A 19,016-nucleotide genomic window follows, 5' to 3' on the forward strand; every position below is an offset into this window, starting at 1 on the left:
TTTAAAATTCTAACTGAACTAGACAGGGTAGATGCAGGGAAGATGTTACCAATGATGGGTGTATCCAGAAGGGGTCGCAGTCTGAGGATTCAGGATAAACCATTTTGGACAGAGATAAGGAGACATTTCTTCACACAAAGAGTGGTGAGCCTGTGGAATTCATTATCACAGGAAGTAGTTGATGCTAAAACATTGAATATATTCAAAAGGCGGCTAGATATAGCACTTGGGGTGAATGGAATCAATGGCTGTGGGGAGAAAGCAGGATTAGGCTACTGAGTTGGATGATCAGCCATGACCGTGATGAATGCTGGAGCAGGCTCGAAGGGCCAAAAGGCGGCCTCTTGCTCCTATCTTCTATGTATCTATGACCTCTCATTCTAGATTACCCACTACATTTACTTTACACTCTAGCGAATATAAGACCAAACGGTTTAATCTCTTCATACATCTACCCTTTCATCCCTGGAATCAATCTGGTGAACCTCTGGACTGCCTCCAATTCCACCACATCCTCCTTCAAATAAGGAGACCAAAACTGGACACAATACTCCAGATGTGGTCTCACCAACATTCCAATAGGGAATTCAGAAGAAATTTCTTGACTCAAGGAGTGGTGAGAATGTGGAATTTGCTACCACACAAAGTGGTTGAATGGAATATTAATGATGCATTTAATGGGAAGCTAGACAAATATTTAAGGAAGAAGGGAATATAGAATTACGATGATAGATTTGAATAAGGGAAAATGGGAGGAGGCTCGAGTGGTGCATGAACACTGGCATGGAAATGGTTTGGCTAAATGGTCCAATTATAAATGACCTTAGATTGTCAACTCTGACCCCTCCTGAGACAGTATCAAGTTATGTCAGATTGTCAGTTCTAAGGCAGCAGTATGGTGCAGTTGGCTGATCAACAATAAGCATTTGAGTCTAGAAGTCCCATGGTATCGGAAGCCATTTTGTTGAAAATGTGCTCCTGGGCTGAGTATCGCTGGCAGTGTCAACATTGTTCTCCATCCCTACTTCCCTCAGAAGGTTGTGGTGAGCTGGCATCTTGAACCACTGCAGTCCATGTGGTTGATGTACTCTCAGGAAGGGAGGCTATTAGTACTGGAGTTTTTGATCCAGCAACAATGATATAATTCTAAGTCCGGATGATGTGTGACTTGGAGGGAAGCTTGCAATGGTGCGTTTCCATGCATCTGCTGCCCTTGTCCATGGTAGAAGTTGCAGGTTTGGACGGTGCTGGCGAAGGAGATGTTGCAAGTTGCAGCAGTGTATCCTGTCGATGGTGAAGTACCCCTGCATAGCTTGCCTCATGGCACACATACTAGGCAGCCCCTCTCTCAAAACCAGTGCCAGATGATTCACTCTGAAATTCCCAAATCCCCTTTCATCACTCAATCAACAGACTTTCTCCCCAGGGCATATCAGACCCACTTCCTCGAGGCCTACTAGATCCTGACTGCACCACCCTCCCCCGCCCCGGCCCTGACTTTGACCGGACCCTGACGCCACCTGAGTACTTCTGGCAACCTCCATGTCCCACTAACCATCTGCCTGCAGAACAAGTTTGGAGCAGAGTGCTGGGCTGAATCAGTGTTCCACTGTTCCTAGTTCCTCCTGCTCCTTGTAGCTGCGATGATGTAGGCTCCGGCTGCGCACAACACATGCAAACATCAAAGATATTCGGCATTGACAAGATATGATTTCGAGCAGTCTTCTCATTCACTGCCAACAGCTTTGTTGAAATGCAACACAACTCCAAGGTATAAAACTCATCCAGGGCCGAGAATAATCGCTGGATCCTACGGCAGTGACGATAGGAAGGACGAAAATGGGGTGAATTTGGTCAGCGGCAGGGAGAGCCTCTCAACCGCACCCCTGCCCTTTCCCACTGCAGGACCCTGTGACCAGGGCCTGAGTGACTTTGGTTGAGGGGACCCCCTCTCTTTGAGCTTGCAATCATGGCATGATTTGTTTGTTGAGCCACCCCACATGGTAAACTTCTACCCATCACCTGTTGCTGGGTCAATTTTTAAAATTTTAGTAGATGAGGCATTAATTGTCCACTTAAGTGCCTCAATTGGCATTGGGGCTGGATGGTCACCCAAGGACTAAATCAGGCTAACGGCTGGAAGGTGATAAGTTCCCCACCTGCCATTCTCCTGCCTGATTAAACGTGCTCCCTACTATCAAAGTTACAATGGGAGAGGGCACAAGGGTCTGTCTCTGATGGAGGGAATGAATGTTTAAGGTAGTGGATGGTGTCCCACCCAAGTTGACTATTATTAAGGAGGTCTTAGTAATGTTCTCATAAAATAGCGTGACCAGACAAAGTCAACATGGTTTTATGAGAAATTTATTACAGTTTTTTGCGGATGTAACTAGTGGGGAGGCAAAGGGACCAGTAGTTTGTAGTATACTTCAACTTACCAAATACATTCAATAAGGTGCCACACAAAAGGTTAATGCACAAGATAAGGGCTCATGGAGCTGGAATAATATATTAATTAGCATGGATAGAGGATTGGTTAACAGACAGCAAACAGTTGTGATAAATGGGACATTTTCAAGTTGGTAGGTTGTAACTAGTGGAGTGTCGTGAGAATCAGTAAGCTGGGAATGTGAGCTGTGAGTTGGACACAAAGCGACTGCAAAGATATATAGACAGGTTAAGTGAGTGGCCAGCAAGATGAGAGAAGGGTTATAATGTGGGAAGGTGTGAAGTTATTCACATTGGTACTAAGAATAGCAAAGCAGAATGATTTTTAAAAGGCAGAACATTCAAAATGTTGAGTTCAAACTGAGTACTTGGCTGCACTCGTAAAAGGAACACAAAATTATCTTGCAGGTACAGCAAGGAATTGGGAAGCCAAATAACATTTTGATCTTTATTGCAGGGGGATTGGAGGTCCAAGAATAAGGAAGTCTTGTTGGCTTTGGCAAGATCACATCTGGAGTACTTTGTGCAATTTTGATCTCCATATTAAAGGAAGCTTTGGTCTCCAAATTTAAGGAAGTTTTGCAGGCTGTGCACTGAAGCTTCATTAGATTGATTCCTGGGTTGAGCATGTTGCCTATAATGAGAGGCTTGCAGACGACCTGCTGTTATATGTGGCGGACCCAGAGGGGGGAATGCCGGGGGTGATGGAACTGTTAGTGGAATTTGGGGGCTTCTCGGGCTATAAGCTGAACTTAGGAAAGAGCGAGGTATTTGTAGTGCACCCGGGAGATCAGGAGGAGGGAATTGGGAGGCTCCCCTTCAGGAGGGCAGTGAAGAGTTTCAGGTACCTGGGGGTGCAGGTGGCCAGGAGTTGGGGGGCTCTTCATAAGCTTAACTTCACCAGACTAGTGGAACAGATGGAGGAGGAATTTAAAAGGTGGGACATGGTGCCGCTATCGCTGGCGGGCAGAGTGCAATCCGTCAAAATGACGGTTCTCCCGAGGTTCTTGTTCCTCTTCCAGTGCTTGCCCATCTTTATCCCTAGGGCCTTTTTTGAAAGGGTGACCAGCTGCATCATGGGATTTTTTTGGGCGCATGGCACCCCGAGGGTGAAGAGGGTCTTCTTGGAGCGGAGTAGGGATGGGGGGGGGGGCTGGCGTTGCCCAACCTCTCGGGGTATTACTGGGCGGCCAACGTGTCGATGGTGCGTAAGTGGGTGATGGAGGGGGAGGGGGCAGCATGGAAACGGATGGAGAGAGCGTCCTGTGGGGATACAAGCCTGGGGGCCCTGGTAACGGCGCCGTGGCCGCTCCCTCCCACGAGGTATACCACGAGTCCGGTGGTGGCGGCTACCCTCAAGATTTGGGGGCAGTGGAGGCGACATAGGGGAGAAGTGGGGGGCTCGATGGAGGCTCCGTTAAGGGGGAACCATAGGTTCGTCCCGGGGAACATGGATGGGGGATTTCGGGGATGGTATAGAGCGGGCATTAGACAGCTGAAGGACCTGTTTATCGACGGAAGGTTTGCGAGCCTGGGGGAGTTGGAAGAGAAATTTGGGCTCCCGCCGGGAAACATATATCTGCAGGTAAAGGCATTTGCTAGACGGCAGGTGGAGGGATTCCCTGCGCTCCCCGCGAAGGGGGTGAGTGACAGGGTGCTCTCGGGGGTCTGGGTCGGGGAGGAGAAGATATCCGATATCTACAAGCTTATGCAGGAGAAGGAAGAGGCGTCAGTAGAGGAGCTGAAAACGAAGTGGGAGGGGGAACTGGGGGAACAGATCGAAGACGGGACATGGGCTGATGCCCTGGAGAGGGTAAATTCTTCCTCCTCGTGTGCGCGGCTTAGCCTCATCCAATTCAAGGGCCCACATGACTGGGACGAGGATGAGTAGGTTCTTTGGGGGTGAAGATAGGTGTGCCAGGTGCTCGGGGAGTCCAGCGAACCATGCCCATATGTTCTGGGCATGCCCGGCATTGGAGGAGTTCTGGAAGGGGGTGGCGAGGACGGTGTCAAGGGTGGTGGGATCCAGGGTCAAGCCAGGATGGGGACTCGCGATCTTTGGGGTTGGGGTAGAGCCGGGAGTGCAGGAGGCGAAAGAGGCCGGTGTGCTGGCCTTTGCGTCCCTAGTAGCCCGGCGAAGGATTTTGCTACAGTGGTAGGACGCGAGGCCCCCAAGCGTGGAGACCTGGATCAATGACATGGCGGGCTTTATTAAGCTTGAGAAGGTTAAATTTGCCCTGAGAGGATCGGTGCAAGGGTTCTTTAAACGGTGGCAACCTTTCCTCGACTTTCTGGCTCAACGATAGGGTACTGGGACAGTAGCAGCAGCAACCCGGGGGGTGGGGGGGGGGGGGTTGTTTGTGGGGGGGGGGGGGGTTGTTTGTGGGGGGGGGGGGGGGGGTTGTTTGTGGGGGGGGGGGGTTGTTTGTGGGGGGGGGGGTTGTTTGTGGGGGGGGGGTTGTGTGTGGGGGGGGGGTTGTGGGTGGGGGGGGGGTTGTGGGTGGGGGGGGGGGTTGTGGTTGGGGGGGGGGAGACGTTGATTATGTTAGCTTATTTTATTTAAATTTGATTGATCTAATTTTAATTTATGGTTAAGTTCTCTTGTTTGGGGGGGGTGGGGGAATGTGATACATGTGATGTTACGGTATGGGGGAATTGTGGGTGTTATGGGGCTGTTAGTTGCATATTACTGCTTTTTGCTATACTTTTTGTTATATTTTCTGCAAAAAATTCCAATAAAAAAAAATATATATATATAATGAGAGGCTGAGGAAAGTTAGGCCTATATTTTCTGGAGCTCAGAAGAATGAAAGCAGCTATCATTGAAATGTATAAACTGCTGAACACAGGGTGGACACAGAGATTGTGTTCTTGGGCTGGGGAATCTAGAACTCTGGGGCACGGCTTCAGGAAAAAGGCTGATCTTTTATGACTGAGATGAGAAAACAGTTCTTCACTCAAAGGCCTGTGAATCTTTGGAATTCCATGCCAGAGAGTTTCGGATGCTCCATCATTAAATGAATTTCAGGACAAATTGTTGGTCTTTCGGGAATTCAAAGGATATGGAGAGCAGACAATGAAGTGGAGTTGAGGCAGAATGATATCTGGAGCCCTGATGTTAGAGACCGTTAATGTTTAAAGAGAAATTCGTATACCCATGATCAACAACTTAAATAAGCTACACCACAAGATTTCACTCGAATGAGTATTAGATTAGAGTGAGGAGATCACGTAGACTTTCCCTCATGATCATTCTCTTTGACAAGGTCCCTCATGGCAGACTGGTACAAAAGGTGAAGTCACATGGGATCAGGGGTGAGCTGGCAAGATGGATACAGAACTGGCTAGGTCATAGAAGGCAGAAAGTGGCAATGGAAGGGTGCTTTTCTGATTGGAGGGCTGTGACTGGTGGTGTTCCGCAGGGATCAGTGCTGGAACCGTTGCTGTTCGTAGTATATATAAATGATTTGGAGGAAAATGTAACTGGTCTGATTAGTAAGTTTGCAGTCGACACAAAGGTTGGTGGAATTGCGGATAGCGATGAGGAGTGTCAGAGGATACAGCAGGATTTAGATCATTTGGAGACTTGGGCGGAGGGATGGCAGATGGAGTTTAATCCGGACAAATGTGAGGTAATGCATTTTGGAAGGTCTAATGCAGGTAAGGATTATACAGTGAATGGTAGAACCCTCAAGAGTATTGACAGTCAGAGAGATCTAGATGTACAGGTCCACAGGTCACTGAAAGGGGCAACACAGGTGGAGAAGGTAGTCAAGAAGGCATATGGCACGCTTGCCTTCATTGGTCGGGGCATTGCGTATAAGAATTGGCAAGTCATGTTGCAGCTGTATAGAACCTTAGTTAGGCCACGCTTGGAGTATAGTGTTCAATCTGGTCGCCACACTACCAGAAGGATGTGGAGGCTGTAGAGAGGGTGCAGTTGAGAGTTACCAGGATGTTGCCTGGTATGGAGGGCATTAGCTATGAGGAGAGGTTGAATAAACTCGGTTTGTTCTCACTGGAGCAACGGAGGTTGAGGGGCGACCTGATAGAGGTCTACAAAATTATGAGGGGCATAGACAGAGTGGATAGTCAGAGGCTTTTTCCCAGGGTAGGGGGGTCAATTACTAGGGGCATAGATTTAGGGTGCGAGGGGCAAGGTTTAGAAATGTATGAGGCAAGTTTTTTACACACAGAGTAGTGGGTGCCTGCAACTCACTGCCGGAGGAGGTGGTGGAAGCAGGGACGATAGTGACATTTAAGGGGCATCTTGACAAATACATGAATAGGATGGGAATAGAGGGATACGGACCCAGGAAGTGTAGAAGATTTTAGTTTAGGCGGGCAGCATGGTCGGCACAGGCTTGGAGGGCTGAAGGGCCTGTTCCTGTGCTGTACTTTTCTTTGTTCTTTTTTCTTGTTCTTTGTTCTCGCCACCTGACGTTTGGCAATTATGTAATTCTGGACTCTGGCAGGTCAGTCAGTCATGATGCTACTGAACCACTTTGGTATTGGCCCTTGAAATCCCCCACCTAGAGTACACTTTGTATCCTTGCTACTCTCTTTGCTTCTTCTAACGTATTCAACAAGAAATATTTCTGATTAATTTGCTGAGAAATGGTGGTAGGCAGTAATCAGGAGGTTTGCTTGCCTATATTTGACCTGATGTCATGAGACATGCTGGGCTCCAGATTCAATCTTGAAGACTCTCAGAGCACCTCCCTTCCCACTGTATACCACTGTGCTACCACCTGTGGATCTTTTCGCTGGTGGAATAAGCCATATTCAGAGATGATGATGGAGGAAACTGAAACTTTGGCTGTAAGATATGACTTGGTGAGTATGTCTATTGCTCAACTAGTATCTGGGATAGCTGTCTCAATTTTGGGACAAGTCCCCAAATGTTAGTGTTAATGTTCTCCAGGGTCAGCAGGGCAGTGTATGCCTTTCTTGTTCCCGGTGCCTAGGTGGTGTTGGACGGTATGTCTAACTCTGTTCTTATTTGAGCTTACTGTAGTTGTTTGATACAACTCAGTTGGTTGGTAGCACATTCCAGAGAGCAGTTAAGAGTGAACCACATGCTGTGGGTCTGGCCTCGTACATCAGACCAGGTAAGGACAACAGAGTTATTCCCTAAAGGAAATTAGCGAACGAGAGAGGGAGAAAGCACAGCTTCTGATTTCAAGGGTCTCGTGTCTTCTGCTGGATTCTCGGTCTGTTGCCAGGCAGAACACTGTCTCTGGCCAACCCATTGGCTGCCAGCCAACCAGTTGAACCAAATCCCTCCAATCTGATGGGTGTGAGAAAATGTGGGCTTTCCTTTCCCAAATACTAAACTTGAGGACATAGTGTTCCAGTTGTCAAGCTATTTGAAACTTTGAATTCTGTACTTTCTCCACTTGACTTAAAGGTATACCTCTGTTAATGATCCCCGGGCCAACAAAAACAATAAAGATAATATTTTTAAAATGGGAACAAAGGAAAATCAAAAGGAAGGACTCTCAACACAGTACATTACCCATTAACACTGTGCTGCCATCCCCATGAAAATACATGAAATCCATCTAAAATTACACTGTCGCTGTCAGTGGCATAGATTCCCACCCCTGATATTCAAGTGATCCCGTCCATGGGATTTAGGACCTAAATCAAGGTAGGGCAAATGGGCCAACCTAACACCCAACTTGCCACCTGGACAACACTGGATGAACATTTTCTAGGATTCTGTTTACAGCTGTTAATTTTAGTCTTTAGTTAGATTTGTACAAATATGTTCCTTTTTTTCCTGCTGTTTCTTTGAAAAATGTTCCTTTATTTGCATTATTTTTCATGCAGGCACCTTGGCTCAAAAGACCCAAGACTATTTCATTATTAATCCTGATTTGTATGGTGGTTAAATTTTCTGGAAGACAGCCACATGAATTGCAGTAATACTGTAGTTTTAAATTTATGACAGAATTTCATTATTTTCTGTCAACAGATTTCATGGAATGATTTCACGAGAAGCAGCAGATCAACTGCTAAGTGTAGCAGAAGGCAGTTATATTATTCGGGAAAGTCAACGGCAGTCTGGTACCTACACCCTGGCACTGCGGTTAGTGATGATTTTAATAATTAAATGCAGAGGAGTGTAAAATCCTAAATGCGTAAGCTACCAGTTAATTTATTCTTGTTCTGTACTATCAGTAAACAAGACACTGTGATGGTGGAAATAAGAACTTCTTTTGTGGGTTTTTTAAAACTATTTTCATTCTGACCAGATCACTACTGCAAGCTGTATTTTGTATGATAATCAATAAATGGCTGCATGCTCGATATTCTTTGAATATGTTCACATTACACCCACCCATTTCTTGACCGTAATTATCCTTTTAAAAAAAAAAAAAATTTAGAGTATCCAATTCATTTTTTCCAATTAAGGGGCGATTTAGCGTGGCCAATCCACCAACCTGCCCATCTTTAGATTGTGGGGGCGAAACCCACGCAAACACTGGGAGAATAAACTCCACACAGACAGTGACCCAGAGCCAGGATCGAACTGGGACCTCAGCACCGTGAGGCAGCAGAGCTAGCCACTGTGCCACTCCTAACGATCCATTTTCAACATGTGACCATGAATTATTATTTTCAACAGTGTTGAGTAGTTTTGAGAATGTATTATTAAACCTTTTAGATGTTTTCTATGTCTTGGTTTTTAAGTCAGTTTTAAATATTGGAGGAATTTATTTTCTGGAAATTGTTAAAACTGGTCACTGCTATTCTGGTTGAATTAAGTTTCAAGGAACATCTAAACTGATATTGAAAATCTCACTTTGAAGTGTGAATGTAACCCAGGATTACACATTCATGATTAGGAAGGTATATAGTCAAATTTCAACAAAACAAGGGAGTACATAGAGACAGTTGTCCACGTTCTTCCAGTTTCTTGTGGGCTGCAATTCTTCAATGCTCAATTTTCAGAGGATAAAGAAGTTAAAGCATTGGAATCATTGGGCAGGATCTTTCAGTCCCACCAAAGTCAATGGAGATTTGAATGACTCGCCACATCTGCTGCAGGGGAACCAGCTGCTGCAAGGCCAGAAAATCCCAGCCATTATCTTCCAGATTTATATTGTATTCCTCTGAGGTTGCTACTTCTGAGCACTCTTGAGGCAATGAGGTGAGTCACCCAGAGACTCACTGGACGCACAGTAGGGAGAAGTCTTGTTGTTCGCTGAAGACAAATATAGTCCCAACATGGAAGACAATAAATAGCTTACTAGAATGATACTGCGTACATTTGGCAGTGGGGCAGCTTATTTTCACCTAGATGCTCTCAAATGCAGGTAACTACCAACTGATGTTCCTTTAATACTGCTGAATTGCTTTTAGTTTATCGCACTGTTCTATATAGAATAATTGTATGTAAACATTGCCTGAAGACTTAGAATTATGTAAGGTATTACAACACTAAGGTATCAGAAAAATGGCTTTTTGCTAATGATTTTTTATGTTTTATTGATAAGCCAATTCAGAAGCAAGAGAGTAAATTAAACATCTTCAGGTAATAACATTAATTTGGAGCAAGACAGAAGTATTCAGCTAAATTCTCCAAATAGCATATTGTTTTTTTGTGAGCAGCTTGCAGTCCCAGTTGCCTGCTGGGATTGATGATGTAGTCATGCGGTGGAAGTAAAAAGATGACAGTTATTTACTTCAAGTTGTTACGTAGGAAAGTGGTGATCGGCATGGTGGATGATGTTTTTTACTTTAATTTTCAAAACGCGTTTGTTAACGTGTCTCATATTAGGCTATTGATAAAATAAAAGTAATATAGGAATATTGGACAGGTAGATTATGCTGGTTAGGTAAATTTATGGGAATGGCTCTGATTAGGGGCTGATCCATATGTGTTTTCCATTGGACTCCAAAAATCTAAAAGGGCGACAGTACAAGGTACAGTGACTGAGGGGAGCTCAGTGAATAGGCCCAGTAATAACAAAAGGAATAAAACTGGAGATGTTAAGATTCAAAACAGAGGTAAAAAAACCAACATAAGTGTACTTTACCTGAATGCTCGTAGTATTCGGAATAAAGTAAATGAGTTGATGGCACAAATCATCGTGAATGACTATGATTTAGTGGCCATTACTGAAACATGGTTAGAGGATGGTCACGACTGGGAGTTAAATATCCGAGGGTATCAAACTATTCAGAAGGACAGAGTGGATGGTAAGGGAGGTGGTGTTGCTCTGTTATTTAAGGATGACATCCGGGCAATAGTAAGGGATGACATCGGTGCTATGGAGGATAAGGTTGAATCCATTTGGGTGGAAATCAGGAATAGTAAGGCGTAAAAGTCACTGATAGGAGTAGTCTATCGGCCACCAAATAATAACGTTATGGTGGGGCAGGCAATAAACAAAGAAATAACTGATGCATGTAGAAATGGTACAGCAGTTATCATGGGGGATTTTAATCTACATGTCAATTGGTTTAACCAGGTCGGTCAAGGCAACCTTGAGGAGGAGTTTATAGAATGTATCCGCGGTAGTTTCCTAGAACAGTATGTAATGGAACCTACGAGGGAACAAGCGGTCCTAGATCGTGTCCTGTTTAATGAGACAGGATTGATTCATGATCTCATAGTTAGGGATCCTCTCGGAAGGAGCGATCACAATATGGTGGAATTTAAAATACAGATGGAGGGTGAGAAAGTAAAATCAAATACTAGTGTTTTGTGTTTAAACAAAGGAGATTACAAGGGGATGAGAGAAGAACTAGCTAAGGTAGACTGGGAGCTAAGACTTTATGGTGGAACAGTTGAGGAACAGTGGAGAACCTTCCAAGCGATTTTTCACAGTGCTCAGCAAAGGTTTATACCAACAAAAAGGAAGGACGGTAGAAAGAGGGAAAATCGACCGTGGATATCTAAGGAAATAAGGGAGAGTATCAAATTGAAGGAAAAAGCATATAAAGTGGCAAAGATTGCTGGGAGATTAGAGGACTGGGAAATCTTTAGGGGGCAACAGAAAGCTACTAAAAAAGCTATAAAGAAGAGTAAGATAGAGTATGAGAGTAAACTTGCTCAGAATATAAAAACAGACAGTAAAAGTTTTTACAAATATATAAAACAAAAAAGAGTGACTACGGTAAATATTGGTTCTTTGGAGGATGAGAAGGGAGTTTTAATAATGGGAAATGAGGAAATGGCTGAGGAACTGAACAGGTTTTTTGGGTCGGTCTTCACAGTGGAAGACACAAATAACATGCCAGCGACTGATAGAAATTAGGCTATGACAGGTGAGGACCTTGAGAGGATTGTTATCACTAAGGAGGTAGTGATGGGCAAGCTAATGGGGCTAAAGGTAGACAAGTCTCCTGGCCCTGATGGAATGCATCCCAGAGTGCTAAAAGAGATGTCTAGGGAAATTGCAAATGCACTAGTGATAATTTACCGAAATTCACTAGACTCTGGGGTGGTCCCGGTGGATTGGAAATTAGCAAATGTGACACCACTATTTAAAAAAGGAGGTAGGCAGAAAGCAGGAAATTATAGGCCAGTGAGCTTAACTTCGGTAGTAGGGAAGATGCTGGAATCTATCATCAAGGAAGAAATAGCAAGGCATCGGGATTAATGGGTGTTTCTCTGGTTGGCAATCAGTAGCTAGTGGTGTCCCTCAGGGATCCGTGTTGTGCCCACAATTGTTCACAATTTACATAGATGATTTGGAGTTGGGGACCAAAGACAATGTGTCAATGTGTCCAAGTTTGCAGATGACACTAAGATGAGTGGTAAAGCGAAAAGTGCAGAGGATACTGGAAGTCTGCAGAGGGATTTGGATAGGTTAAGTGACTGGGCTAGGGTCTGGCAGATGGAATACAATGTTGACAAATGTGAGGTTATCCATTTTGGTAGGAATAACAGCAAACGGGATTATTATTTAAACGATAAAATATTAAAGCATGCCGCTGTGCAGAGAGACTTGGGTGTGCTAGTGCATGAGTCACAGAAGGTTGGTTTACAGGTGCAACAGGTGATTAAGAAGGCAAATGGAATTTTGTCCTTCATTGCTAGAGGGATGGAGTTTAAGACTAGGGAGGTTATGCTACAATTGTATAAGGTGTTAGTGAGGCCACACCTGGAGTATTGTGTTCAGTTTTGGTCTCCTTACTTGAGAAAGGACGTACTGGCACTGGAGGGTGTGCAGAGGAGATTCACTAGGTTAATCCCAGAGCTGAAGGGGTTGGATTATGAGGAGAGGTTGAGTAGACTGGGACTGTACTCGTTGGAATTTAGAAGGATGAGGGGGGATCTTATAGAAACATTAAAAATTATGAAGGGAATAGATAGGATAGATGCGGGCAGGTTGTTTCCACTGGCGGGTGAAAGCAAAACTAGGGGACATAGCCTCAAAATAAGGGGAAGTAGATTTAGGACTGAGTTTAGGAGGAACTTCTTCACCCAAAGGGTTGTGAATCTATGGAAGTCCTTGCCCAGTGAAGCAGTTGAGGCTCCTTCATTACATGTTTTTAAGGTAAAGATAGATAGTTTTTTGAAGAATAAAGGGATTAAGGGTTATGGTGTTCGGGCCGGAACGTGGAGCTGAGTCCACAAAAGATCAGCCATGATCTAATTGAATGGCGGAGCAGGCTCGAGGGGCCAGATGGCCTACTCCTGCTCCTAGTTCTTATGCTGTGACTGTTGCAGTTCATAATTTTCCTTGATGATTTCCATGTGGGCATAAATGAAATTTGAGAATGACCTGGAAATGCACAAGAGTGAATAAGCAAAACTCAATAGTCTGCAGGCTAATTTAGACAAATAAGATCAATAAGTTGATGTATTGCAGATGTCCTTCAATGCAGACAAATGCAATTACTTATTTTGGTGTTGAGAAGCTTCAGGCACGCTTGTACTATGCAAGAATACCGGCTAACTAATAGTTTGACAGAGACCCCGGGTATTGGTTCATCATTTGTATCTTTATTTAATGTAAGAAAATAGGGCTTTAGATTAGGTTGTTAGAAACATCAAGTTTAAGGTGGGGTTTACTATAATGCTTAAATACATCCATATGTGGAGTAGATGGGGCTGGTTTAGCACACGGCTAAATCGCTGGCTTTGAAAGCAGACCAAGGCAGGCTAGCAGCACGGTTCAATTCCTGTCCCAGCCTTCCTGAACAGGTGCCGGAATGTGGCGACTAGGAGCTTTTCACAGTAACTTCATTTGAAGCCTACTTGTGACAAGCGATTTTCATTTCATTTAATTTCATCAAAGATTGGTACTCATACATGATGAAGACTATTGTGGCTTGAGAAGGTACAGAAGATGGCAAAATAGCCATGGCCGTCATTTTAGTAGAGCTGAGTTTGAGTGTGAAAGAACTGAGTTTGCGTGAGAGTTGGCTGTGTGTGAGAGAGTGTATGCGCGCACATGCACTCTCCTCTTCCTTGCGTGTGCATTCTCCTCTCGCACGCAGGCTATCCTCTCGTGCACAAGCTCTCCTCCCTCACGCATGCTCTTCTCCCTCACAGGTGCACGCTCTCCTTCGCGCACGCACATTCTCGCGCACGCACACTCTTGCCTGCACGCTCTCCTGTGCACACTCTCGCCTCTCTCTCGCGAACACACCTCTCGTAAGCAGGGTCCGTTTCAGTGGGCGGGAAAGGATGATTAACTTAGGGACGAGAAGGAAAATGTGGAGTGGGGGAGAAGGTATGTGCTGCATGCGGGGAAAGTAGGATAATTGAGCAAGAGAGAGAGCACTTTGTATACATTGGAGGAAAAGGATTGAGGATGTGGGAGAAAGCAATATAAAAGGAATTCAGTGCAGTTGTGTCTGAGGAAAAGGGATGACAGACACAAATTAACTTTGGAGAATGCAACCATTGATGGCGACTGACCATTAACTGCCAAGCATTCAACTGGTGCATTCTCCATGGCAATGCCTCTTTCTGTCAGTCCATTTGCCAATCACTCAGCACTCACTTCTCATACAGTATAAATAGTTGTTTTCCCCTTCCCTTGGTATTCTTGCAAAATGTCCTGATGAGTGAAAGATGAGAAGCATTGACATGTTCTTTTTCGGCAATACTCAAGTTCTGTGCTACCAAACAAGTAACCTTCACTGTGTTAATTGTTTTTTTCGAAGATCCAACATTATCATAAATATTTTACTAGTATCACTCTTGCACCTTTATTTAATGTAAGCATTCCAAAGGTCCGCAGTCTCTTCCAGTTTACACTTAATTGTTCTTGCTGCATTTTATTCAATCCCTGGATTAATTTTCCTACAGTATAATGATCAGAATTGTTTGGTGTACCGTGTACGCTAGGTGGCGCCAGACCAGTATTCTGTAAGAACTCAGAATCAATTCCTGACATTTGTGCTGTATTTCTCTTCCCATCCAGCCTAAGATCCTTGTTGTCTTTGCTGCTTCCATACAAGGTTCTGATGGCTTCAGCAATCTCTATTCAGATGCCCAGATCCCTCACTGTAAAATTTAGCTTGTATTGCAATTGTTTGTTATCAGTCGCAATCTCTCGTATTTTACAAATGAAATGACATCCTCAACTATTCAAAACAGCTCTTCAATATGTCCAGTCCTTTTCTGTTTGTTCATTATATTCCTGACCATTTGGAATCCTTGACAGTTTTGTATTTCCAAGATGCTATACACAAGGGAAGAGACAGAATCTAGCAAAGACTTCAAAGAGGTGAAAGAAAGATCTGTATGCAGCATGTTTTAAACTGCTCATATTTTCAGTCAGTCTCCAATTATTATTAAATCCTAGTTATTTATAATCTCTTTTCCTTTCTATTATAATGGAAAAGCATGAGATAAATAAGTATTTTCATGTGTTTGGAAATATTTTAATTAAAATTTTAAAACAATTGAAATACAAAACCTACCAAAACACAGAATAACAAGTAAACAGTAAGAGCCCCCTCCCCCAACTCCACCTGCCCTTACAACAGTAAAACTTAGTTACTAAGCCCGACCCTATCCCTCCTCACAGCTAACAGTGACCAGCTCTTTAAAGTACAATATAAACGGCCGCCATCTATGGCAAAACCCTTCCACTGACCCTCTCATTGTAAACGTAACCTTCTCTGGGTGTAAAAACTCCACCAAGTCACCCTGCCACACCGAGGTACTTGGTGGTGTCGTCGACCTCCAACCCATGAGGATGTTCCTCCTTGTCACCAGTCACGCCAAGGTCAGGATGTCACCCCCATCCAGAACTCCAGAAGTCCGCCAGCTGATTGATTGACAGCAAGGCTTTGGAACATTTTTAGAAAATTTAGAAAATTTCAAAGCTAGCAATTTGAAAAGTGCTTTTTTCTTATCTCTGCAAATTTGAAATTGTTGATGGAGCAAGTACAGGAGGCATTTTTATGATTTCAACAAAAATATTCTTAAACATTTATAGAAAATGGATATATTGAAAATATTTAATTTTGAACACCGTCTGGTTCATTTTTGTCTCCATCTTATGGTTAAAAGAAAAGCCAAACTATATGCTGGATAACTAATTTTTTTAGACCAATAAAAACTGAAAACAAACCAAGGCACCTGAAAATTACAACATCATAAAGCATGAATGTTTGAACTATAAGATCATTAAAATAATTCATGCAGTAGGATTTTTATTCTTATGCAATTTATTTATGAAAGCACCCATTTATATTTACCAATCTAGAGACCAAATGGTAGAGAGGGAGGGCTGGATTCTCTGTCCCAAGGCAGGTAGCTCAAGTTGAGAAATTTCCCAACTTGGCAGACCCACCGAGGTATAAAATTCCCCTTTACACCTAACTATCGCTCCAGGGAAGTGGGGGTGGAATAAAGTGGTCCAGAGATGGCCACAGGAGCCTCAGTTCACTGAGACTTCATCCAGTTCTTTGGCTACATTTTAGGTCATTTAGCCTTCACCCCTCGCATCCCACCACCACCACCTCAAATCCATTCCCCACGCCAAGTCATGTTTCTTTAGTGCAATCAAGATCACCTATGGCCCAAGCACCCAAGGCCCTACCGCCACTGCTGGCCAAGAAGAAAGATGTGCTTATCAAGAACAGAGAGGTAGTTCGAACCTCTAGAAGGAGCAATTTTTTCCCAAAATGAATGTTTGGGAAAAATTTGTAAATTTTAATGCAACATGCCCTGAAAACCACTGGCAAATTACTCAAAATGCTTAACTCGCCGAGAAAATCACTTTTTATCCCAAAATATTTTCACCCAGAAGCTGGTTGGGTGTGGAACAAATTTCCTGAGAGAGTGGTGGAGACAGGTTTGATCAAAAGGGAATTAGGTTGCTATCTGAAAAGAAAGAATGTGCAATGTTACAGGGGTACAGTAGGGGAGTAGGAATAAGTGGAATGGTCTTTCAGAGTGCCAGTGCAGACTCAATCGTCATATTGGCTCCTTCTGCACTGTAACGATTCTGTGATTCAAGGTAAGGGGTAGTAGCCTTGTTGGAAGTTTGGCTCAGTGGAAAACGAGGTTTTAATCTGTCTAATCTTTCCTGGTGACCAGTTAAGAATCATCAAACTGAAGTCACCGACTCTATCTCAGGATCGGACATGCATGCGGAGGATCCCGAGGAGCAGGTGAATTGCTCTGTTAGAAGTTGAAACTGCCTCAGATTACTTCTCAGTACTTCTATGGGTGTCTTCTATACAAAGTGTCGAGGATTAGTGGGAAGCCAGTGGATTAGGAATCATTTCAAAGCAAGCAGAGGACAACAAAAAAAGCAATAAGGGGAGAGAAGATGAAATATGAGTGCAAGTTGGCGAGTAATATAAAAGAGGATAGGAAGAGTTTCTTTCAATATATAAAAGGTCAGAGAGAGGCAAAAGTAGACATTGGGCCGCTGGAGAAGTAATAATAGGAAACAAAGAAATGGCAGACGAACTGAATAGTTACTTTGCATCTGTCTTCACTGTGGAAGATACCAGTGGGATTCCAGTGCTCCATGAGAATCAGGGGGCAGAGGTGAGTGCAGAGGCCATCACTAAGGAGAAGGTTCTGGGGAAACTGAAATATCTGATGGTGAAAAAGTTATCTGGACCAGATGGTCTACACCCCAGGGTCTTAAAAGAGATAGCTGAGGAGATTGTGGAGGCATTGGTGGTGATCTTTCAGGAATCACTGGAGGAAGCAAGGGTCCCAGAAGACTGGAAAGTGGCTAATGTAACACCGCTGCTTAAGAAGGGAGTCAGGCAGAAGACAGGAAATTATAGGCCGGTTAGCCTGACTTCGGTCATTGGTAAGATTTTAGAGTCTGTTATTAAAGATGAGATCGCAAAGTACTTGGAAGTGCATGGTAAAATAGGACTGAGTTAGCACGGCTTTGTCAAAGGCAGGTCATGTCTGACAAATCTGTTAGAGTTCTTTGAGGAGGTTACAAGGAAGTTAGATCAAGGAGAACCAGTGGGCGTGATTTATTTAGATTTCCAGAAGGCCTTTGACAAGGTGCCGCATAGGAGACTGTTAAATAAGTTAAGAGCTCATGGTGTTCAAGGTAAGATCCTGGCATGGTTAGAGGATTGGCAGACTCGATGGGTCGACTGGCCTCTTTCTGCACTGTAAATTCTATGATTCTATGATAATCAAGAAACAAATCACAAATGATATTGGGAAAGAAACACCTTCTTCACAACATCAGTTTCAAGGGACATAGTTCCTAAGCAACAATTCTTTATTTTGACAGGGTTGCATGATAAAGGGCATGTTTAGCAGTGTGTGTCCACAATGGGTAACTTTTGCTTCCCAAAATTGTGTTGCCATTAAAGATTTCTTCTGATTCTTTTAAATATTTTGTCTCTACAAAACATGGCAGAACTAGGTGACGATTTTTGACATTGGCTTTCCTATTTAGTTCCTGGGCTCAAATTTAGTGAAGACTTATGGGACCAATTGCTCCTCTCTCTGATATTAAAGATTTAATTTTCTTTGCATGTCCTAAGTGAAATATGCCGATGCAGTCTAAATTAAGTTCTGAGTAGGCTTAGGTCTAATTTGTCTTGTACAAATTGTGAATTGCAAAAAATATGACAAGATGCAATAGTTGGTGCTCTGTTGAGGTTAGGAGTGAGTATGAAGGACTTTCCTTTGCATCTGGTTCTGCTGTACCTGATCTGGAAGTGAATGGCACAGACACAGACAGGACTTGTTCTTTATTCTCTAAGTGAATGGGTTTTGAGAGTTAAAATTGAGGTCTTGCATAGCTAAAATTTGAATTATTCCATTGTCCAGTGTGAATACCCCACACCTTAATGGACATAACATTTTGTTTAGAAAAATGATCACATATACAAACAGTGTAAACTAACAAAACATTTTCAATGATGACTGCAATAAATATTTGCATAAAAATTCCACAAACATAGAACAGTACAGCACAGAACAGGCCCTTCGGCCCTCGATGTTGTGCCGAGCCATGATCACCCTACTCAAACCCACGTATCCACCCTATACCCGTAACCCAACAACCCCCCCCCCTTAACCTTACTTTTTAGGACACTATGGGCAATTTAGCACGGCCAATCCACCTAACCCGCACATCTTTGGACTGTGG

At 43.7% G+C, this 19,016-nt stretch overlaps 1 protein-coding gene across 7 annotated transcripts in view; it reads left to right on the forward strand.

Moving 5' to 3' along the window:
- Positions 1 to 19,016, forward strand: part of chn1 (chimerin 1) — a 337,127-nt gene that overhangs the window by 107,672 nt on the left and 210,439 nt on the right. For all 7 annotated transcript variants that reach the window (XM_038789361.1, XM_038789364.1, XM_038789365.1 and 4 more), the window contains one exon: positions 8,429 to 8,542. In XM_038789361.1, coding sequence (XP_038645289.1) covers positions 8,429 to 8,542 — 114 coding nt within the window. The remainder of the gene's footprint in view (positions 1 to 8,428; positions 8,543 to 19,016) is intronic.

Source organism: Scyliorhinus canicula, chromosome 2 (assembly GCF_902713615.1).
Source record: "Scyliorhinus canicula chromosome 2, sScyCan1.1, whole genome shotgun sequence".
Lineage (NCBI taxonomy): Eukaryota > Metazoa > Chordata > Chondrichthyes > Carcharhiniformes > Scyliorhinidae > Scyliorhinus > Scyliorhinus canicula.